The sequence below is a fragment of the Mytilus galloprovincialis genome, chromosome 8, assembly GCF_965363235.1.
Source record: "Mytilus galloprovincialis chromosome 8, xbMytGall1.hap1.1, whole genome shotgun sequence".
Lineage (NCBI taxonomy): Eukaryota > Metazoa > Mollusca > Bivalvia > Mytilida > Mytilidae > Mytilus > Mytilus galloprovincialis.
This window is the reverse complement of record NC_134845.1, coordinates 70,443,946-70,463,154: the sequence shown is the minus strand read 5'-3', so window position 1 is coordinate 70,463,154 and position 19,209 is coordinate 70,443,946. Positions and strand designations below refer to the sequence as shown.

At 34.5% G+C, this 19,209-nt stretch overlaps 1 protein-coding gene across 1 annotated transcript in view; it reads left to right on the top strand.

Annotated features, from left to right (window-relative positions):
• LOC143042479 (circadian locomoter output cycles protein kaput-like) overlaps nucleotides 1–19,209 on the top strand; it is a 53,574-nt gene that overhangs the window by 23,999 nt on the left and 10,366 nt on the right. Inside the window, exons 6-11 of the mRNA XM_076214786.1 lie at nucleotides 5,061–5,163; nucleotides 9,184–9,291; nucleotides 10,721–10,907; nucleotides 13,945–14,051; nucleotides 15,109–15,256; nucleotides 15,734–15,897. Coding sequence (XP_076070901.1) covers nucleotides 5,061–5,163; nucleotides 9,184–9,291; nucleotides 10,721–10,907; nucleotides 13,945–14,051; nucleotides 15,109–15,256; nucleotides 15,734–15,897 — 817 coding nt within the window. The remainder of the gene's footprint in view (nucleotides 1–5,060; nucleotides 5,164–9,183; nucleotides 9,292–10,720; nucleotides 10,908–13,944; nucleotides 14,052–15,108; nucleotides 15,257–15,733; nucleotides 15,898–19,209) is intronic.

The window sequence follows — 19,209 nt, the reverse complement described above, 5'->3', positions numbered from 1 at the left end:
TTGATGAAGTAAATGTGTGGTTTTATTGACTTTTGAAAAACTGATATTCACTGAGGCCAATGTATAATATAACAACCTGATAAGTTCTTGAATAAATCAATATTTAGACCACCATACAAGGTCCTAAAATAAAATAATATTAAGACCACTGAAATAAAAACTATTTAAACCACCTGACAAGTTCCTTGATCAACATTTAGACCAACTGACAATTTCCTAAAATAAAACAATATTAAGACCATCTAACAAGTTCCTACATAAATCCTAAAATAGTCAGTTTGAATTAATAATACTGCCTGTTTCAAATTGTTTGAGAGGCATTTTACAGCCATATTTACCTCACACAAACAGATCACTCTATTTCAATGCATTGTATGATACTATAAAAGGCCAACAATTATACAGATAATATTTAAAATCACCTTCAAAGGACCAAACTGTGAACAAAAACCATACATGAATATAACTAATAAACAGTATGTCAATTTTTTTTATTAAATGTTAATTAAGTGTTAAAAGAGTTTTAATCAAATTTACATCTGCTAAATTGATATATAAGTTTCTGTTATGAAAGAGGCAATAACAATCTGATTCATTCAATTTATTTTGTTTTTGCTAAATTCCTATTTTAAAAATTTGATTGTGTTTCTTATTTAAATGTATTTGAAGAAAAGTTCAATTTTATTAAGAAAGTTAGTATTGGAGCTGACTATGGATTAATTGTTTAAATATATCAGTAAACTATGATGCAATTTTCTTGTATTATCCAGGTTGATTCACCTCTATAAAATCCTTAAAAGTGCTTAGAAAAATTCATTTAAGAAATGGAAATAATAGAAATTCAAATCCTTAAAAACATTTGAATTGTCTATAAGTCTTTAATTAATAATGAAAATTAAGGACAAATTGCTTACTGAATTTCAAAAAACACTTTCACAATTTCATTATTTCGATCGATCATAAACAGATATATCATGTTAAGGAGGGGTATTTGCAAAAATACCAGTTGAGAGAATGTTAAATTTCACGAGCCATAAGGTGAGGGTAATTCATTCTCAAGACTGGTATTTTTTGCAAATACCCCTCAAGAACATGCTATATCTGTTTAATTACACCGGATGATCGTGACGTTACAAGCGTCCAGTTGGATAGAGTATTTTTTGGCAAATACCACGGCAGAGAGGGTAAAAAAGGCATATCCTTTTTATACGACCGCAAAATTTGAAAAATTTTTCGTCGTATATTGCTATCACGTTGGCGTCTGCGTCGTCGTCGTCGTCGTCGTCGTCCGAATACTTTTAGTTTTCGCACTCTAACTTTAGTAAAAGTGAATGGAAATCTATGAAATTTTAACACAAGGTTTATGACCACAAAAGGAAGGTTGGTATTGATTTTGGGAGTTTTGGTCCCAACATATTAGGAATTAGGGGCCAAAAAGGGCCCAAATAAGCATTTTCTTGGTTTTCGCACTATAACTTTAGTTTAAGTTAATAGAAATCTATGAAATTTTGACACAAGGTTTATGACCACAAAAGAACGGTTGGGATTGATTTTGGGAGTTTTGGTTTCAACAGTTTAGGAATTAGGGGCCAAAAAAGGGCCCAAATAAGCATTATTCTTGGTTTTCGCACAATAACTTTAGTTTAAGTAAATAGAAATCAATGAAATTTAAACACAATGTTAATGACTACAAAAGGAAGGTTGGTATTGATTTTGGGAGTTTAGGTCCCAACAGTTTAGGAATTAGGGGCCAAAAAGGGACCCAAATAAGCATTTTTCTTGGTTTTCGCACCATAACGTTAGTATAAGTAAATAGAAATCTATGAAATTTAAACACAAGGTTTATGACCATAAAAGGAAGGTTGGTATTGATTTTGGGAGTTTTGGTCCCAACAGAATAAGGGGCCCAAAGGGTCCAAAATTAAACTTTGTTTGATTTCATCCAAATTGAATAATTGGGGTTCTTTGATATGCCGAATCTAACTGTCATGACTGTGTATGTAGATTCTTAACTTTTGGTCCCGTTTTCAAATTGGTCTACATTAAGGTCCAAAGGGTCCAAAATTAAACTTAGTTTGATTTTGACAAAAAATGAATCAGTTAGGTTCTTTGATATGCTGAATCTAAAAATGTACTTAGATTCTTGATTATTGGCCCAGTTTTCAAGTTGGTCCATATCGGGGTCCAAAATTAAACTTTGTTTGATTTCATCAAAAATTGAATAAATGGGGTTCTTTGATATACCAAATCTAACTGTGTATGTAGATTCTTCATTTTTGGTCCTGTTTTCAAATTGGTCTACACTAAAGTCCAAAGGGTCCAAAATTAAACTTAGTCTGATTTTAACAAAAATTGAAATCTTGGGGTTCTTTGATATGCTGAATCCAAAAATGTACTTAGATTTTTTATTATGGGCCCAGTTTTCAAGTTGGTCCAAATCAGGATCTAAAATTATTATATTAAGTATTGTGCAATAGCAAGTCTTTTCAATTGCACAGTATTGCGCAATGGCAAGAAATATCTAATTGCACAATATTGTGAAATAGCAAATTTTTTTTTAATTAGAGTTATCTTTCTTTGTCCAGAATAGTAAGCAAGAAATATCTAATTGCAAAATATTGTGCAATAGCAAGATTTTTTTTAATTGGAGTTATCTTTCTTTGTCCAGAATCAACTTAAATCTTTGTTATATACAATATACAATGTATATTCACTTTTTACTACCAACTGATAAATTAAAATAATCTTTACCATTCAGTGATAACAAGCAGTTTTTTTACATCTTAATATTTTATGATGTATTTAAATGAGTAGTTATTGTTGCAAACTCCATTAGAAATTTTAATTGAGATTAGTTTTGGAATAAGGGAAAGGGGGATGTGATTAAAAAAATTGGGTTCAATTTTTCTCATTTGAAATTTCATAAATAAAAAAGAAAATTTCTTCAAACATTTTTTTGAGAGGATTAATATTCAACAGCATAGTGAATTGCTCTAAGAGAAAACAAAAATTTTAAGTTCATTAGAACACATTCATTCTGTGTCAGAAACCTATGCTGTGTCAACTATTTAATCACAATCCAAATTTAGAGCTGAATCCAGCTTGAATGTTGTGTCCATACTTGCCCCAACCGTTCAGGGTTCAACCTCTGCGGTCGTATAAAGCTACGCCCTGCGAAGCATCTGGTTCCATATACCCTGGCGGCGTTAAAAAATGAACGATATTCATTTGTTAACAGTAAATTGGTGAAAAATACACTGGCTATCAACCAATCAAAACCCAGGATTCTTACATAAGGTATAATTATCATTCAAAGTTTTTTTCAAACATTAATGTCAATATAGCAGATGAAAATTTGATTAAAAATCTTTTAACACTTAATTAACATTTTATAAAAAATTTGACGTACTGTTTATTAGATTATTTTCATGTCTGGTTTTTGTTCACAGTTTGGTCCATTGAAGGTGAATTTTTCAATAAATAGAAATTGAGTAATTTTGGTACAATGAAGAGATCTCAAAATTTGTAAGACAGAGGAAGCATATATTTTTTTCTCCGGAAATCACAAATTGGGATATTCCTGAAAAGTGTGTGTTGTACCCACTGAAATATATAACATCATATGATTATTAATAATTTTTGTAGAGGTTTTTAATGTGTAAACTGGTATATTAGGATCAAACTGAATCAAAGTCTGAAGGAAATTTATGTTATGTTTATGAGTCAGCTGCCTAGTTGACACATAAATAAACTCTTAAAAATTATGTTCAATTCTCACTGAAGCAGTTTCATTTTTTATGCCTCATTTATGGGCATTATGTTTTCTGGTTTGTGTGTCTGTTGGTTCCTTCATCCGTCTGTTCTGCTTCAGGTTAAAGTTTTTGGTTGAGGTAGTTTTTGATGAAAGTGAAGTCCAATCAACTTGAAACTTAGTACACATGATCCCTATGATATGATATGATCTTTCTAATTTTAATGCTAAAAGAGTTTTTACTCCATTTTCACAGTCCACTGAACATAGAAAATATATAGCTTTCAAATAGGTGACAGAAATAGTTTCTGCAACATGGTCTATAGAACAGTAAAACAAGGAAATATATTCTAATGGACCAATCAAACTCAAGATTTTAAGATATACTAGTGGTGTAAGAATAGTTAGTTTATATTACTGCCCATTTTCCTATGCAACCTACATTCAAGGTGGATTTTATCATTTCCCACTCAAATGTAACCTTAAATTTGTTTAAAGTATCAAATACTACATGACAGAAAGGAAAAAGCATGTCGGATTAATATTTTGGGTGCCGTGAACAGTCGTGAAGTGTTGCTTAATTTGTTTTCCTGACAGATAAGTAGAAATGATAAAATGAACGAAGAAAAAAAAAGAAGAAAGATAAGCTACACAAGCTGTCTTCTCTTCCATGGCTTATGTAGATAATTCTTTCAAAATTAAATATATAACCTTTAAAATGGCTGAACTTTATTTATAATAAATTTTAAACATTTAATCAATTTAAAAAAAAACACACAAAAAACAACACTAAAAAAGGAATGTGTCATAGAAAGAAAGGTTTTTTTTTTTAGTTTTGAAGAAAAAAATGCTAAGAAAAAAAGTCAACATTTGAAAGGTGTAAACAAACAAAAAGACAAAAAATCCAATGCGGTTTCTGACAAAGTTAGACCTTGATCTTTAATCTCTTTTAGCCAAGTGTTGTAAGATGTTCTTGTTTCTTTATTCATTGTTAGCCTGTGTGTTAGATTTAATTCAGTTTTTTTTTGTAATTTTTAAAATAAATATTTAGTAGTATTTGATTTTGGATACACATCTTAGATTCTTTGACTGCTACACTACACTACCTTTGCCTTGACCATTAAACCAGCTAAGTTATCCTACCATAATTTAGTTTGAAAGTCAGCACCAGGGTTGACTGATATTAAAATCAACCTAAAAAAAACTCAAAATGTTGAATGGAAATTATTTTTTTTTTATGTGGACACATCCCATTACTAATGAACCACCCTAACCTCACTTACCTACAAGTATATCTTATATTTTACAGACTGATCTGGTTAATCAACAAGTGTATGACTTCATAGAGGACAAGGAAAGATCACAACTGTATAATCTCATATGTCATGTCAGTATGACACCAGAAAACCTCAGTAAGTCACAACTGTATAATCTCATATGCCATGTCAGTATGACAACAGAAAACCTCAGTAAGTCACAACTGTATAATCTCATATGCCACGTCAGTATAACACCAGAAAACCTCAGTAAGTCACAGCTTATAATCTCTTATGCCATGTCTGTATGACACCAGAAAACCTCAGTAAGTCACAGCTTTATAATCTCATATGCTATGTCAGTATGACACCAGAAAACTTCAGTAAGTCACAGCTTTATAATCTCATATGCCCTGTCCTTATGACACCAGAAAACCTCAGTAAGTTACAACTGTATAATCTCATATGCCACGTCAGTATGACACCAGAAAACCTCAGTAAGTCACAGCTTATAATCTCTTATGCCATGTCTGTATGACACCAGAAAACCTCAGTAAGTCACAGCTTTATAATCTCATATGCTATGTCAGTATGACACCAGAAAACTTCAGTAAGTCACAGCTTTATAATCTCATATGCCCTGTCCTTATGAAACCAGAAAACCTCAGTAAGTTACAACTGTATAATCTCATATGCCACGTCAGTATGACACCAGAAAACCTCAGTAAGTCACAGCTTTATAATCCCATATGCTATGTCAGTATGACACCAGAAAACCTCAGTAAGTCACAACTGTATAATCTCATATGCCATTTCAGTATGACACCAGAAAAACCTCAGTAAGTCACAGCTTTATGATCTCTTATGCCATGTCTGTATGACACCAGAAAACCTCAGTAAGTCACAGCTTTCTAATCTCATATGCCACATCAGTATGACACCAGAAAACTTCAGTAAGTCACAGCTTTATAATCTCATATGCCCTGTCCTTATGACACCAGAAAACCTCAGTAAGTTACAACTGTATAATCTCATATGCCACGTCAGTATGACACCAGAAAACCTCAGTAAGTCACAGCTTTATAATCTCATATGCTATGTCAGTATGACACCAGAAAACCTCAGTAAGTCACAACTGTATAATCTCATATGCCATTTCAGTATGACACCAGAAAACCATAGTAAGTCACAACTGTATAATCTCATATGCCATGTCAGTATGACACCAGAAAACCTCAGTAAGTCACACTTGTATAATCTCATATGCCACGTCAGTATGACACCAGAAAACCTCAGTAAGTCACAGCTTATAATCTCTTATGCCATGTCTGTATGACACCAGAAAACCTCAGTAAGTCACAGCTTTATAATCTCATATGCTATGTCAGTATGACACCAGAAAACTTCAGTAAGTCACAGCTTTATAATCTCATATGCCCTGTCCTTATGACACCAGAAAACCTCAGTAAGTTACAACTGTATAATCTCATATGCCACGTCAGTATGACACCAGAAACCTCAGTAAGTCACAGCTTTATAATCTCATATGCCACATCAGTATGACAAAAGAAAACCTCATTAAGTCACAGCTTTATAATCTCATATGCCATTTCAGTATGACACCAGAAAACCACAGTAAGTCACAACTTTATAATCTCATATGTCTTGTAAGCATATAATCTATATCTCATGTCAGAATGACACCAGAAAACTTTAGTAAGTCACAACTGTATAATTTCATATACCAAGTTCGCATGACACAAGAAAACGCAAGTAATTCACAATTGTATAATTTCAAATTGCCAAGTTCGCATGACACCAGAAACCTCTGTAAGCCACAACCTTTCAATCCCATTTGTGGTGTCACATTTAATCTCATATGTGATGTCACAATGACACCAGAAAACCTCAGGAAGTAAAAACTGTAAAATCTCATTTAACATGTCACATGTCAGGATGACACCAAAAATCTTTAGTATGTCACAACTGTATGCAGTCTTCACGTTGAATGGCAGCACAGGCAGCCCAGGCTTGTAAAATTGCTCGCGGGCCTGTAGAAATCATATCTACAGGCCAACAGAATCTAACTAAAAAATTTCAAAAATTGAGCTCCGGGCTTACAAATTTAACAGTTCATCGTGAAGACTGTGTATATGCTCATGTCGCAATTTTGACAAAAGAAAACCTCAATAAATGAAAACTTTATAATCCCATATGATGTGTCAACATGACACCAGAAAACTTCTGTAAATCACAACTGTATAATCTCATATGCAATGTTAATATGACAACAGAAAACCTCAGTAATTTACAACTGTTTAATCTCATATGGTAGAAAGCCTCTAAGATACAAATGTATAATCTCAAATGCCACATCAGCATGACACCAGAAAATCTCATCAAGACTTAAGGTCTAACTGCATGATGAACTGTATGACCGCATATGCCAAGTCAGCATTACGCCTGAAAACGTAAGCAAGTCATAGCTATATAATCTCATATGTCATGCAGAGATGGGTCCGATTACTTTCAATGTAATTGATTAAATTACAATTACTTTGTCATTTGTACGATTAAATTAAATTAATGATTACATCATTTCTGAAAGTATCTGATTAAATTAATGATTACATTGACAAAGTAATCATGATTACATCTGATTACAATGAATTTAAAAACAAAACATTTTGAATGATGTGAATGAATAAATGTTCAATATAACTATAGCATTTTTGAGAAAGTATTTCATTTGGTTCAATTATAAAATGATAACTTTAAATTAAATTTCATTTATTTAAATAAACACCAAATTTCATTACACTTTATCAATGATCTCTGAATTATTCTGAATGGAATTTAATAAAGATATATCATAATCAAGAGTTTTTTGTTTGTCCTCTGACCGCTCTTTCATAATTTATATGTATTCCAAGTTGCAGTTTATGGAAGTTTAAATATGGATGAAATAAAGTTACCAGTTAAAACTATGTTAAATTTTAATAGAAATGTTAAATCAAATTGTAAACAATATGTAAGTACTAAAAATCATTGCATTTTACATGTCCAGTCAAAATACAAAAAAAAATTAAACAACATATTTGTCCAACTTTTAATTAATGTGCTAATTCGCTAAATTTTCATGTCTGATTTATCTTTTATCATATATATTTCCCTACAGCTATACTCAATTGGTTATTGCAATAAAAACAAACATTAATTAGTCTCCTACCTGTCAATTCAAAGTTGACAAAAATCACAAAAATTAACAAAAGATTATAATTCAGGGTTAAAGAAAAGTATTACTTGAATATATAACAGTTATTATCAAAAATTAATATGAAGATCATTATAAAACGATGAATATACATGTATGTACAATATCTTTTACCAAAAAGATATATAATTGTATTATATGTCTCTGCTTAGGCTAATGATGAATTTTCAGTACTGTTACTTTATTTTTTACTGAAGTAGATATGCTTGAAGTAACCAAACCATTTTAGTATGTTTAAAATTTATCATATATATGAATAACAAAGAGGTTCATTTAATGACCAAAAACACAATTTTAGATTTTTGTCATTGTAATCAGAATGTAATCAAAAAGTAATCATGATTACAGTGTATTTTGAAAAGTAATTGATTAAATTAAATTACATGTAATCAGATTTTTGGCTGATTGATGATTACACTGATTACTTGAAAAATAGTAATCAATTACAGCTGATTAACGATTACAATTACAATTACCCCAAGTCTGATGTCATGTCAGTATAACACAAGAAAGCCTAAGTAATCACAACAGTAAACCTCATATGATATGTCTGGCATACAGATTTATAATCCTCTTATCTTTGATGTTTTTTACACCTTATGGCATTATGCTCATTAATGTCCAATTTTGTACACAGATCTTAAATTAAAACTTTAAGTTAAAATTGAGAATGGAAATGAGGAATGTGTTAAAGAGACAAGAAACCAACCAAAGAGTGGAAAAGAGCCAAAAGCTTCCAGTGGGTCTTCAATATAGCCAAAAAACCGGCACCCGGAGGCGTTCTTTTGCTGGCCCCTTAACAAAACTGTAATAGTTCAGTGATAATGGACATCATAGACGGTCATACTTTGTTTATTTTACAATGAACATCCTTGATTAATTTTTGTTATTTATTTTTACAGATGACAACCAGGTATCATTCTCTTGTCACTTCAAGAGAGGATCCCTAGGACCAGACAAGCCTCCTGTTTATGAAACGGTCAAATTTACAGGTTTTAAACATTGGAACAGTAAGTCATATTTAGCATGTTCAAAAGTAATTAGTCAATACATGTAATGACAATTTATCAAAAACAGAATGTAAAATTTACTTACTTTACTTTAACAGAAGTTAATTGCAAATTGAACATCTGACTAAAACAATATAAACTTCAAATTTGAAGACTAAACCTCAATATAAAGTAAATTGTAAAATTCACTGACAACTTAAGGGGGTAGACCTTGGTTCAGGGAGATAACTCTTTAAATCAGTTATGTGTTTGTTAAAGTCAAGTTTCATCAATGTTTTTTAAGCATCTACCTGAAACAGATTGGAAATAATCTATGTAACCTAGAAGCTTAGAATATATTTATGAAAATGGTTGACACAAACGTACTGATGATTTTAAGAGTTATTTCCCTTAACCTAGGTCTACCTCCTTAAACAGATCTAGAAGTACGGTGCAGTACGGTGTATCTGCGTACCTAAGACTTATGACTTCACTTCATTCAACTGATAAAACCAATAATTGGATAATATTGTTTGAACACATTCATAACATACTTTTATTTCATAAAATCTTCTGTTTGTATGGTTTCACCCTTAAGATTTAAATTTGCGTAATGTGTGTTCAAAATTAGGGAAACACCTGTTCTGAGAGTTCCTCCAATGTTAGGTGATTTAGTGCATGCCTACCAAAAATAGCTTATTTTGAATTAAGGAAAGATTTGATTCTCTGAAATATAGCTGGAGTTGAACCAGGCACACTGCCAAGGATGCAGAGCAAAAATTATTTCAATCTGATATAAATTTAACTAAAAATAAAAATTTTTATCTGATGATGTAATTTTTTTAATGGAAATTGGGTAAATATTGTAAATCACATAATTGCAGTTATTATTTAACTCTAGAACTTATCAATAATATTCTTTTTATCCCTTCAAAAGGCTAAAACAATAACATGAATGATTTTATTTGTGTTACTTTGTTGATATGACGAAATCAAATAATGCATGATATCACAGGCCACGTGAACACTAGGGACTCCAATGTAAACAACTGAACCGACTTAACTACAATAAATTGAACTCTAAAATTCACTCACGATTAAAACAAAACAGGAAGTTAATAGTAAAATTCACTGACAACTAATACAGAAGTCAACAACTCCACTGACTTAAATACAACATATTGCAACTCTTAATTTCACTCACATGACTAAAACAAAACAGGAAGTTAATAGTAAAATTCACTGACAACTATAACAGAAGTATACAACTCCACTGACTTAACTACAACATATTGTAACTCTTTAAATTCACTCACATAACAAAACAGAGGGTAAGTTATAAAATTCACAGACTTGACTAAAACAAAACAGGAAGAAAACTGTAGAATTCACAGAATTGACTAAAACAGAGAGTTAATTTTCTGACATTTTTTGCTTGTTGATATTTCAGATTTTAATGACAATGACGATTGGAATTATGGAATGATGGCACAAGTAAAGGATAACATGTCATTCTGTTGTACGGTACAGATAGAGAACGCTCAGTTTATACGGGAAATGTCCATTATTGATGAAGCCAAAGCAGAATTCACATCAAGGCACAGTCTAGAGTGGAAGTTCTTATATCTTGACCATAGGTAAGTCTAAAGTGGAAGTTCTTATATCTTGACCATAGGTAAGTCTAGAGTGGAAGTTCTTATATCTTGACCATAGGTAAGTCTAGAGTGAAAGTTCTTATATCTTGACCATAGGTAAGTCTAGAGTGGAAGTTCTTATATCTTGACCATAGGTAAGTCTAGAGTGGAAGTTCTTATATCTTGACCATAGGTAAGTCTAAAGTGGAAGTTTCTTTATCTTGACCATTGGTATTAATATTATTTTACCCCATGTATTAGGGATGTTGTAATGATACCCTGACATCTATGTCTTAGGGCATCACCATTTAGTATAGAGCTTTTTAGCTCACCTGGCCCAAAGGGCCAAGTGAGCTTATGCCATCACTTGGCGTCCGTCGTCGTCTGTCGTCGTAAACTATTTCAAGAATCTTCTCCTCTGAAACTACTAGGCCAAATACTTCCAAACTTTAACTGAATGTTCCTTAGGGTATCTAGTTTATAAATTGTATCCGAAGTTTTGATCTATCAACAAACATGGTCGCCATTGCTAAAAATAGAACATAGGGGTCAAATGCAGTTTTTGGCTTATATCTCAAAAACGAAAGCATTTAGAGCAAATCTGACATGGTGTAAAAATGTTCATTAGGTCAAGATCTATCAGCCCTGAAATTTTCAGAGGAATCAAAAAACCCATTGTTGGGTTGCTGCCACTTAATTGGTAATTTTAAGCAAATTTTGCAGTTTTTGGTTATTTTCTTGAATATTATTATAGATAAAGATAAACTGTAATCAGCAAAAATGTTCAGCAAAGTAAGATCTACAAATAAGATATAATGACCAAAATTGTAAATTGACCCCTTAAGGAGTTATTGGCCTTTAAAGACAATTTTACACAATTTGTTCATCATATTTGTTAACTTTCAAAAATCTTCTTCTCTGAAAGTACTGAACCAATTGCAGGTAAACTTATGCTAAATGATTCTAAGGGTATCTTGTATAAAGTTTGTTTTGTAAAAAAACATGGCCGCCATGGCTAAAAATAGAACATAGGTTAAAATGCAGTTTTTTGCTTCTATTTCAAAAACTAAAGCATTTAGAGCAAATATGTTGAGGAGTTTAAGTGTTTATTAGGTCAAGATCTATCAGCCCTGAAATTTTCAGACAAATCGATACTCATTGTGGGGTTGTTGCCACTTAATTGGTAATTTTAAGCAAATTTTGCAGTTTTTGGTTATTATCTTGAATATTATTATAGATAGAGATAAACTGTAAACAACAAAAATGTTTATCAAAGTAAGATCTACAAATAAGTTTAATGACTAAAAATGCCAGTTGACGCCTTAAGGAGTTATTGCCCTTTAATGATAATTTTACACAATTTTTCATTGTTTGCTAACTTAAAAAAATCTTTTTCTCTTAAACTACTGAACCAATTTCACTTTAACTTAAAACTTAACAATCCTTAGGGTAACTTGTATTAATTTGTGTTTTTTATACCCCCCAAAAAACAAAGTTTTGGGGAAGTATATAGGAATCACCCTGTCCGTCCGTCTGTCTGTCCATATGTCTCGTAAACGCAACTCCTCCTTAATGGATGGACCAATATTAATGAAACTTCACACAGTTGTAGTTCACAACCTGAGGATGTGCATGAAGGAAAATATTTCTGGTCGGAATTATTTTAAGGGAGATAATTGATTTTACTTAGTTAAATATAGCTATAAATGGCAACAAGTCTGTAAGCGCAACTACTCCTAAACAGATTAATCAATATTGATGAAACTTTACACAGTTTTTGTACACAACCTGTAGATGTGCATGAAGGAAGATATTTCTGGTAAGATTTTTTTCAAGGGAGATAAGCACAACTCCTCCTAAATGACTGTACCAATATTAATTAAACTTTACACAGATCCAGTACATGACCAGAGAATGTGCATAAAGGAAGATATTCTTGGTCTGAAATATTTGAAGGGAGATAATTAACTTAATTTATACAGATTTAGTTATTTTTTTGGTTTCTACACACTGACTTAAAATATGCAAAGAGAGATAACTCTAATTATTATTAATTTTAAATGTTCTTTCATTTCCTTTTACTTCAAGAAAAATAGCCAATGTTGCTAGGGGTAAAATGCATTATTTTTGCCTGTGAAGAAAATATGACAGATACAAAGAATGTTTGAATGGCATATTTTAGCACACACTGAAAAGCAAAAATAATCATTGATGAATGATTTAAACAAAAAAATTGAAGGTGAGCGATTCAGGCTCTTGAGAGCCTCTTGTTATATGACTTATTAAAATGCAATTTCAATTCATTGGTTTCACCTTTAATAATTACTATTTAAAAGTATTTATATTTTATTCAACATTCATATGTATTTCTACTTCACATCTTCGTTAGCCAAGGGTTACGATCCATTTCATTCTCTCCACCCTTGGCAGATTGAGCCAACATTTGTGATAACAATGTTGCACCATCTATTGGTAGGTTAAAGTCACGCTCATTCCGAATACATTATTCTTGACCAATGGTAGCACTTGAACTCTTCAATTTGGAGGTGAAAACATGGTAGTGTCTAGATTCTACACACTTGGTAAAGCCGGAAACAAAAACATACATTGAAATTATGCATTTGCGCAAGAAATAATACACAGGAACTTCTTTTAGTTGATTGAAAACATTCAAATTGTCACTACATATAGTCGTATGTTTAGAGATGTAAAGACTTGTTGCACAATAAGCATGTGGTAATTGTTTATATTAACTTTCTACATTTACACGTGAACATGTTATAGGGGCTTTTTGATTGGATGCAGCGAGTTTCGACTGCAACCAAAGAGAATCATGACCTTGTGTCTCCGTAATTTTAACTCAATCCGCCAAGGGTGGAGAGAATGAAGTGGATCGTAACCCTTGGCTAGCGAAGATGCTACTTCAAGGCATCAGCTAAAATTATATCTTTATATACTGTTCATATGACTGACGTTTGTATGTTACCTACTATTGTATATATTCTGTGTATATGATGTTGGTGTTTACAATGTATTTCAGGGCATCCCCTATAATTGGATATCTACCCTTTGAAGTACTAGGGACGTCTGGGTATGACTATTACCATCCTGATGACCTTGAGAATTTGAGTAAATGTCATGAACAGTGTAAGTTGATGATTACAAAAGTTCTAATTTTAAATAGGCTCACACTGTATGCAAACTTAGGGTTTTTTTTATCATATGATGCTGTGACGACAACTTCAAATCAGTTAAATAGGATGTGGGCCAACAGTTATAATTATTCATTTGATTTTGCATATTTATAAGTATTCCTTTGTACTTATCAGAAATATTCATTTAAATTTTGCCACTAAAAGTAATGCTTAAAATCAGTTGATCAATCTTTTCCAAAAGTAAAACCAATATACAACAAAATGTATCAGTTTGTATGGACTTAGTTTGAACATTCAAATCTAAATGAAGTTTTTTAGAACATTTTGGCTGGTCACAACCTTTTACACAAAAAAATCATGATTTTTGAGTGAACAGAAAGTGCTACTCTCCTAATATGGAGGAAGAAAAGTTCTCCTTAGCGGTATCTTTTTGTATTTCTGAAAATCTGGGATAATCTCTTTAAAATAAATTCAGACACGCAACTTACATTGTTTCAAAACTTAAATGTTATTTTTATGCCCAATTTATGGGCATTATGTGTTCTGGTCTGTGCGTTGATTCGTTCGTCTGTTCGTCCCTCTTCAAGTTTTAGTTTTTGGTCGAGGTAGTTTTTTGATGAAGTTGAAATCCAATCAACTTGAAACTTGTTCCTTATGATATGGTCTTTCTAGTTGTAATGCCAAATTAGAGATTTTACTTCATTTTCACAGTCCACTGAACATAGAAAATGATACTGCGGGTGGTGCATCCGTGTACTTAGGACACATTCTTGTTATTTGTTGAAAGAAGAATAGTTGATGATTTTTTTTTTAAACAACCTTGACTTCCCATGAGGGTCTTGCACCGTCGGATTCAAATATGATAGAAATACTCAACACTGCCTTGAAATCAATGTTAATTCTAAGCCTTGTACAAATAAATGTTATATTTTAAGTTAATGTTTAGTTATTCTATATTGTTATATTGAAATAAATATCTGTAATAATATGAATAAAATAATTATCAATTATTAATTGTTTACTGTAATCACCATATTTGTTTTAAACAGTGATGCAGAAAGGGGAGGAAACCTCAAGGTATTACAGATTTCTGACCAAAGGTCAACAATGGATATGGTTAAGGACACGGTATTACATCACATATCATCAGTGGAACTCTAAGCCAGAGTTTGTAGTGTGTACAAATGTTGTAGTTAAGTAAGTGCATATGATTACACCTGGTACAGGTTTTAATTAGTTTTAAAAGTATCAATTAAGAATAAGGAGATGTGGTATGATTGACAATGATAAAACGTTCCACCCAATGATTTAAACAATTATAGGTCTTCAACAATAAGCATAACAGGGGCCTATGTAGCAAAGTATTGGTCCTTGATAAAGCAGTAAAAAAAGAGTGATTCACATGAATGCAGCTTGTAAATGTTTAATTCTGTTTTTAACTAACTGTTGGGTACACATTATTTTACTGTCTCAACCAAATGTTGTAAAAGTTATACATAATGCATATTACCATAAAACAGTTTGAATTTGGGCAGTGTCACCTTCTACAGATTTCTAATAATGTCCTTGTATAAAGTTATATGCAAGCAGGGGCATCATCTGTGTCCATTCTCAATTTATTTCAGTGTTGCATTTGTGAAAACTATTTAATGAAAACATTTCTGTTTTGTATAGTTATTCTGATGTTAGAGAAAATCTATGGAAAGATATGGGATATAATACAACTAATGGTCACACTGCAAACAAAAGGGAAAGAAGTCCATCAGTGTGTTCTGTTACATCAGGGCCTAATATGTCTTCCTGTCACAGTGTGGGGTCTGCCTCATCAGACAGAGCAGGTATGTAGTCCATCTGTGTGTTCTGTTACCTCAGGGCCTAATATGTCTTCCTGTCACAGTGTGGGGTCTGTCTCATCAGACAGAGCAGGTATGTAGTCCATCTGTGTGTTCTGTTACCTCAGGGCCTAATATGTCTTCCTGTCACAGTGTGGGGTCTGCCTCATCAGACAGAGCAGGTATGTAGTCCATCAGTGTGTTCTGTTACATCAGGGCCTAATATGTCTTCCTGTCACAGTGTGGGGTCTGCCTCATCAGACAGAGCAGGTATGTAGTCCATCTGTGTGTTCTGTTACCTCAGGGCCTAATATGTCTTCCTGTCACAGTGTGGGGTCTGCCTCATCAGACAGAGCAGGTATGTAGTCCATCAGTGTGTTCTGTTACCTCAGGGCCTAATATGTCTTCCTGTCACAGTGTGGGGTCTGCCTCATCAGACAGAGCAGGTATGTAGTCCATCTGTGTGTTCTGTTACCTCGGGGCCTAATATGTCTTCCTGTCACAGTGTGGGGTCTTCCTCATCAGACAGAGCAGGTATGTAGTCCATCAGTGTGTTCTGTTACCTCAGGGCCTAATATGTCTTCCTGTCACAGTGTGGGGTCTGCCTCATCAGACAGAGCAGGTATGTAGTCCATCAGTGTGTTCTGTTACCTCAGGGCCTAATATGTCTTCCTGTCACAGTGTGGGGTCTGCCTCATCAGACAGAGCAGGTATGTAGTCCATCAGTGTGTTCTGTTACATCAGGGCCTAATATGTCTTCCTGTCACAGTGTGGGGTCTGCCTCATCAGACAGAGCAGGAATGTAGTCCATCAGTGTGTTCTGTTACTTCAGGGCCTAATATGTCTTCCTGTCACAGTGTGGGGTCTGCCTCATCAGACAAGAGCAGGTATGTAGTCCATCTGTGTGTTCTGTTACCTCAGGGCCTAATATGTCTTCCTGTCACAGTGTGGGGTCTGCCTCATCAGACAGAGCAGGTATGTAGTCCATCAGTGTGTTCTGTTACCTCAGGGCCTAATATGTCTTCCTGTCACAGTGTGGGGTCTGCCTCATCAGACAGAGCAGGTATGTAGTCCATCAGTGTGTTCTGTTACCTCAGGGCCTAATATGTCTTCCTGTCACAGTGTGGGGTCTGCCTCATCAGACAGAGCAGGTATGTAGTCCATCTGTGTGTTCTGTTACCTCAGGGCCTAATATGTCTTCCTGTCACTGTGTGGGGTCTGCCTCATCAGACAGAGCGGGTATGTAGTCCATCAGTGTGTTCTGTTACCTCAGGGCCTAATATGTCTTCCTGTCACAGTGTGGGGTCTGCCTCATCAGACAGAGCAGGTATGTAGTCCATCTGTGTGTTCTGTTACTCAGGGCCTAATATGTTTTCCTGTCACAGTGTGGGGTCTGCCTCATCAGACAGAGCAGGTATGTAGTCCATCTGTGTGTTCTGTTACTTCAGGGCCTAATATGTCTTCCTGTCACAGTGCGGGGTCTGCCTCATCAGACAGAGCAGGTATGTAGTCCATCAGTGTGTTCTGTTACTTCAGGGCCTAATATGTCTTCCTGTCACAGTGCGGGGTCTGCCTCATCAGACAGAGCAGGTATGTAGTCCATCAGTGTGTTCTGTTACTTCAGGGCCTAATATGTCTTCCTGTCACAGTGTGGGGTCTGCCTCATCAGACAGAGCAGGTATGTAGTCCATCAGTGTGCTCTGTTACCTCAGGGCCTAATATGTCTTCCTGTCACAGTGTGGGGTCTGCCTCATCAGACAGAGCAGGTATGTAGTCCATCAGTGTGTTCTGTTACCTTAGGGCCTAATATGTCTTCCTGTCACAGTGTGGGGTCTGCCTCATCAGACAGAGCAGGTATGTAGTCCATCTGTGTGTTCTGTTACATCAGGGCTTAATATGTCTTCTTGTCACAGTGTGGGATCTGCCTCATCAGACAGAGCAGGTATGTAGTCCATCTGTGTGTTCTGTTACCTCAGGGCCTAATATGTCCTCCTGTCACAGTGTGGGGTCTGCCTCATCAGACAGAGCAGGTATGTAGTCCATCTGTGTGTTCTGTTACCTCAGGGCCTAATATGTCTTCCTGTCACAGTGTGGGGTCTGCCTCATCAGACAGAGCAGGTATGTAGTCCATCTGTGTGTTCTGTTACCTCAGGGCCTAATATGTTTTCCTGTCACAGTGTGGGGTCTGCCTCATCAGACAGAGCAGGTATGTAGTCCATCTGTGTGTTCTGTTACCTCAGGGCCTAATATGTCTTCCTGTCACAGTGTGGGGTCTGCCTCATCAGACAGAGCAGGTATGTAGTCCATCAGTGTGTTCTGTTACTTCAGGGCCTAATATGTCCTCCTGTCACAGTGTGGGGTCTGCCTCATCAGACAGAGCAGGTATGTAGTCCATCTGTGTGTTCTGTTACCTCAGGGCCTAATATGTTTTCCTGTCACAGTGTGGGGTCTGCCTCATCAGACAGAGCAGGTATGTAGTCCATCTGTGTGTTCTGTTACTTCAGGGCCTAATATGTCTTCCTGTCACAGTGCGGGGTCTGCCTCATCAGACAGAGCAGGTATGTAGTCCATCAGTGTGTTCTGTTACTTCAGGGCCTAATATGTCTTCCTGTCACAGTGCGGGGTCTGCCTCATCAGACAGAGCAGGTATGTAGTCCATCAGTGTGTTCTGTTACTTCAGGGCCTAATATGTCTTCCTGTCACAGTGTGGGGTCTGCCTCATCAGACAGAGCAGGTATGTAGTCCATCAGTGTGCTCTGTTACCTCAGGGCCTAATATGTCTTCCTGTCACAGTGTGGGGTCTGCCTCATCAGACAGAGCAGGTATGTAGTCCATATGTATGTTATGTAATGTGAGGGCCTAAATATGTTTTCCATATGTAAACATGTGCATATATTAGACTTTGATTGATTTTGGTACATTAGAATACAAAATAAAAGATAAATTTGGTCCGTTTTTGTAGAAATTCTTATAACAGTTCAATTTTCATCCTGTTACAGACCATTCAGAGAGACCTTTTTTTTGGCTCCTACACAGCTCATATGACATTAGAGAACCGTTGACAATGATCCTGATGGCTCCTACACAGCTCATATGACATAAGAGAACCGTTGACAATGATCCTGATGGCTCCTACACAGCTCATATGACATAAGATAACCGTTGACAATGATCCTGATGGCTCCTACACAGCTCATATGACATAAGAGAACCGTTGACAATGATCCTGATGGCTCCTACACAGCTCATATGACATAAGAGAACCGTTGACAATGATCCTGATGGCTCCTACACAGCTCATATGACATAAGATAACCG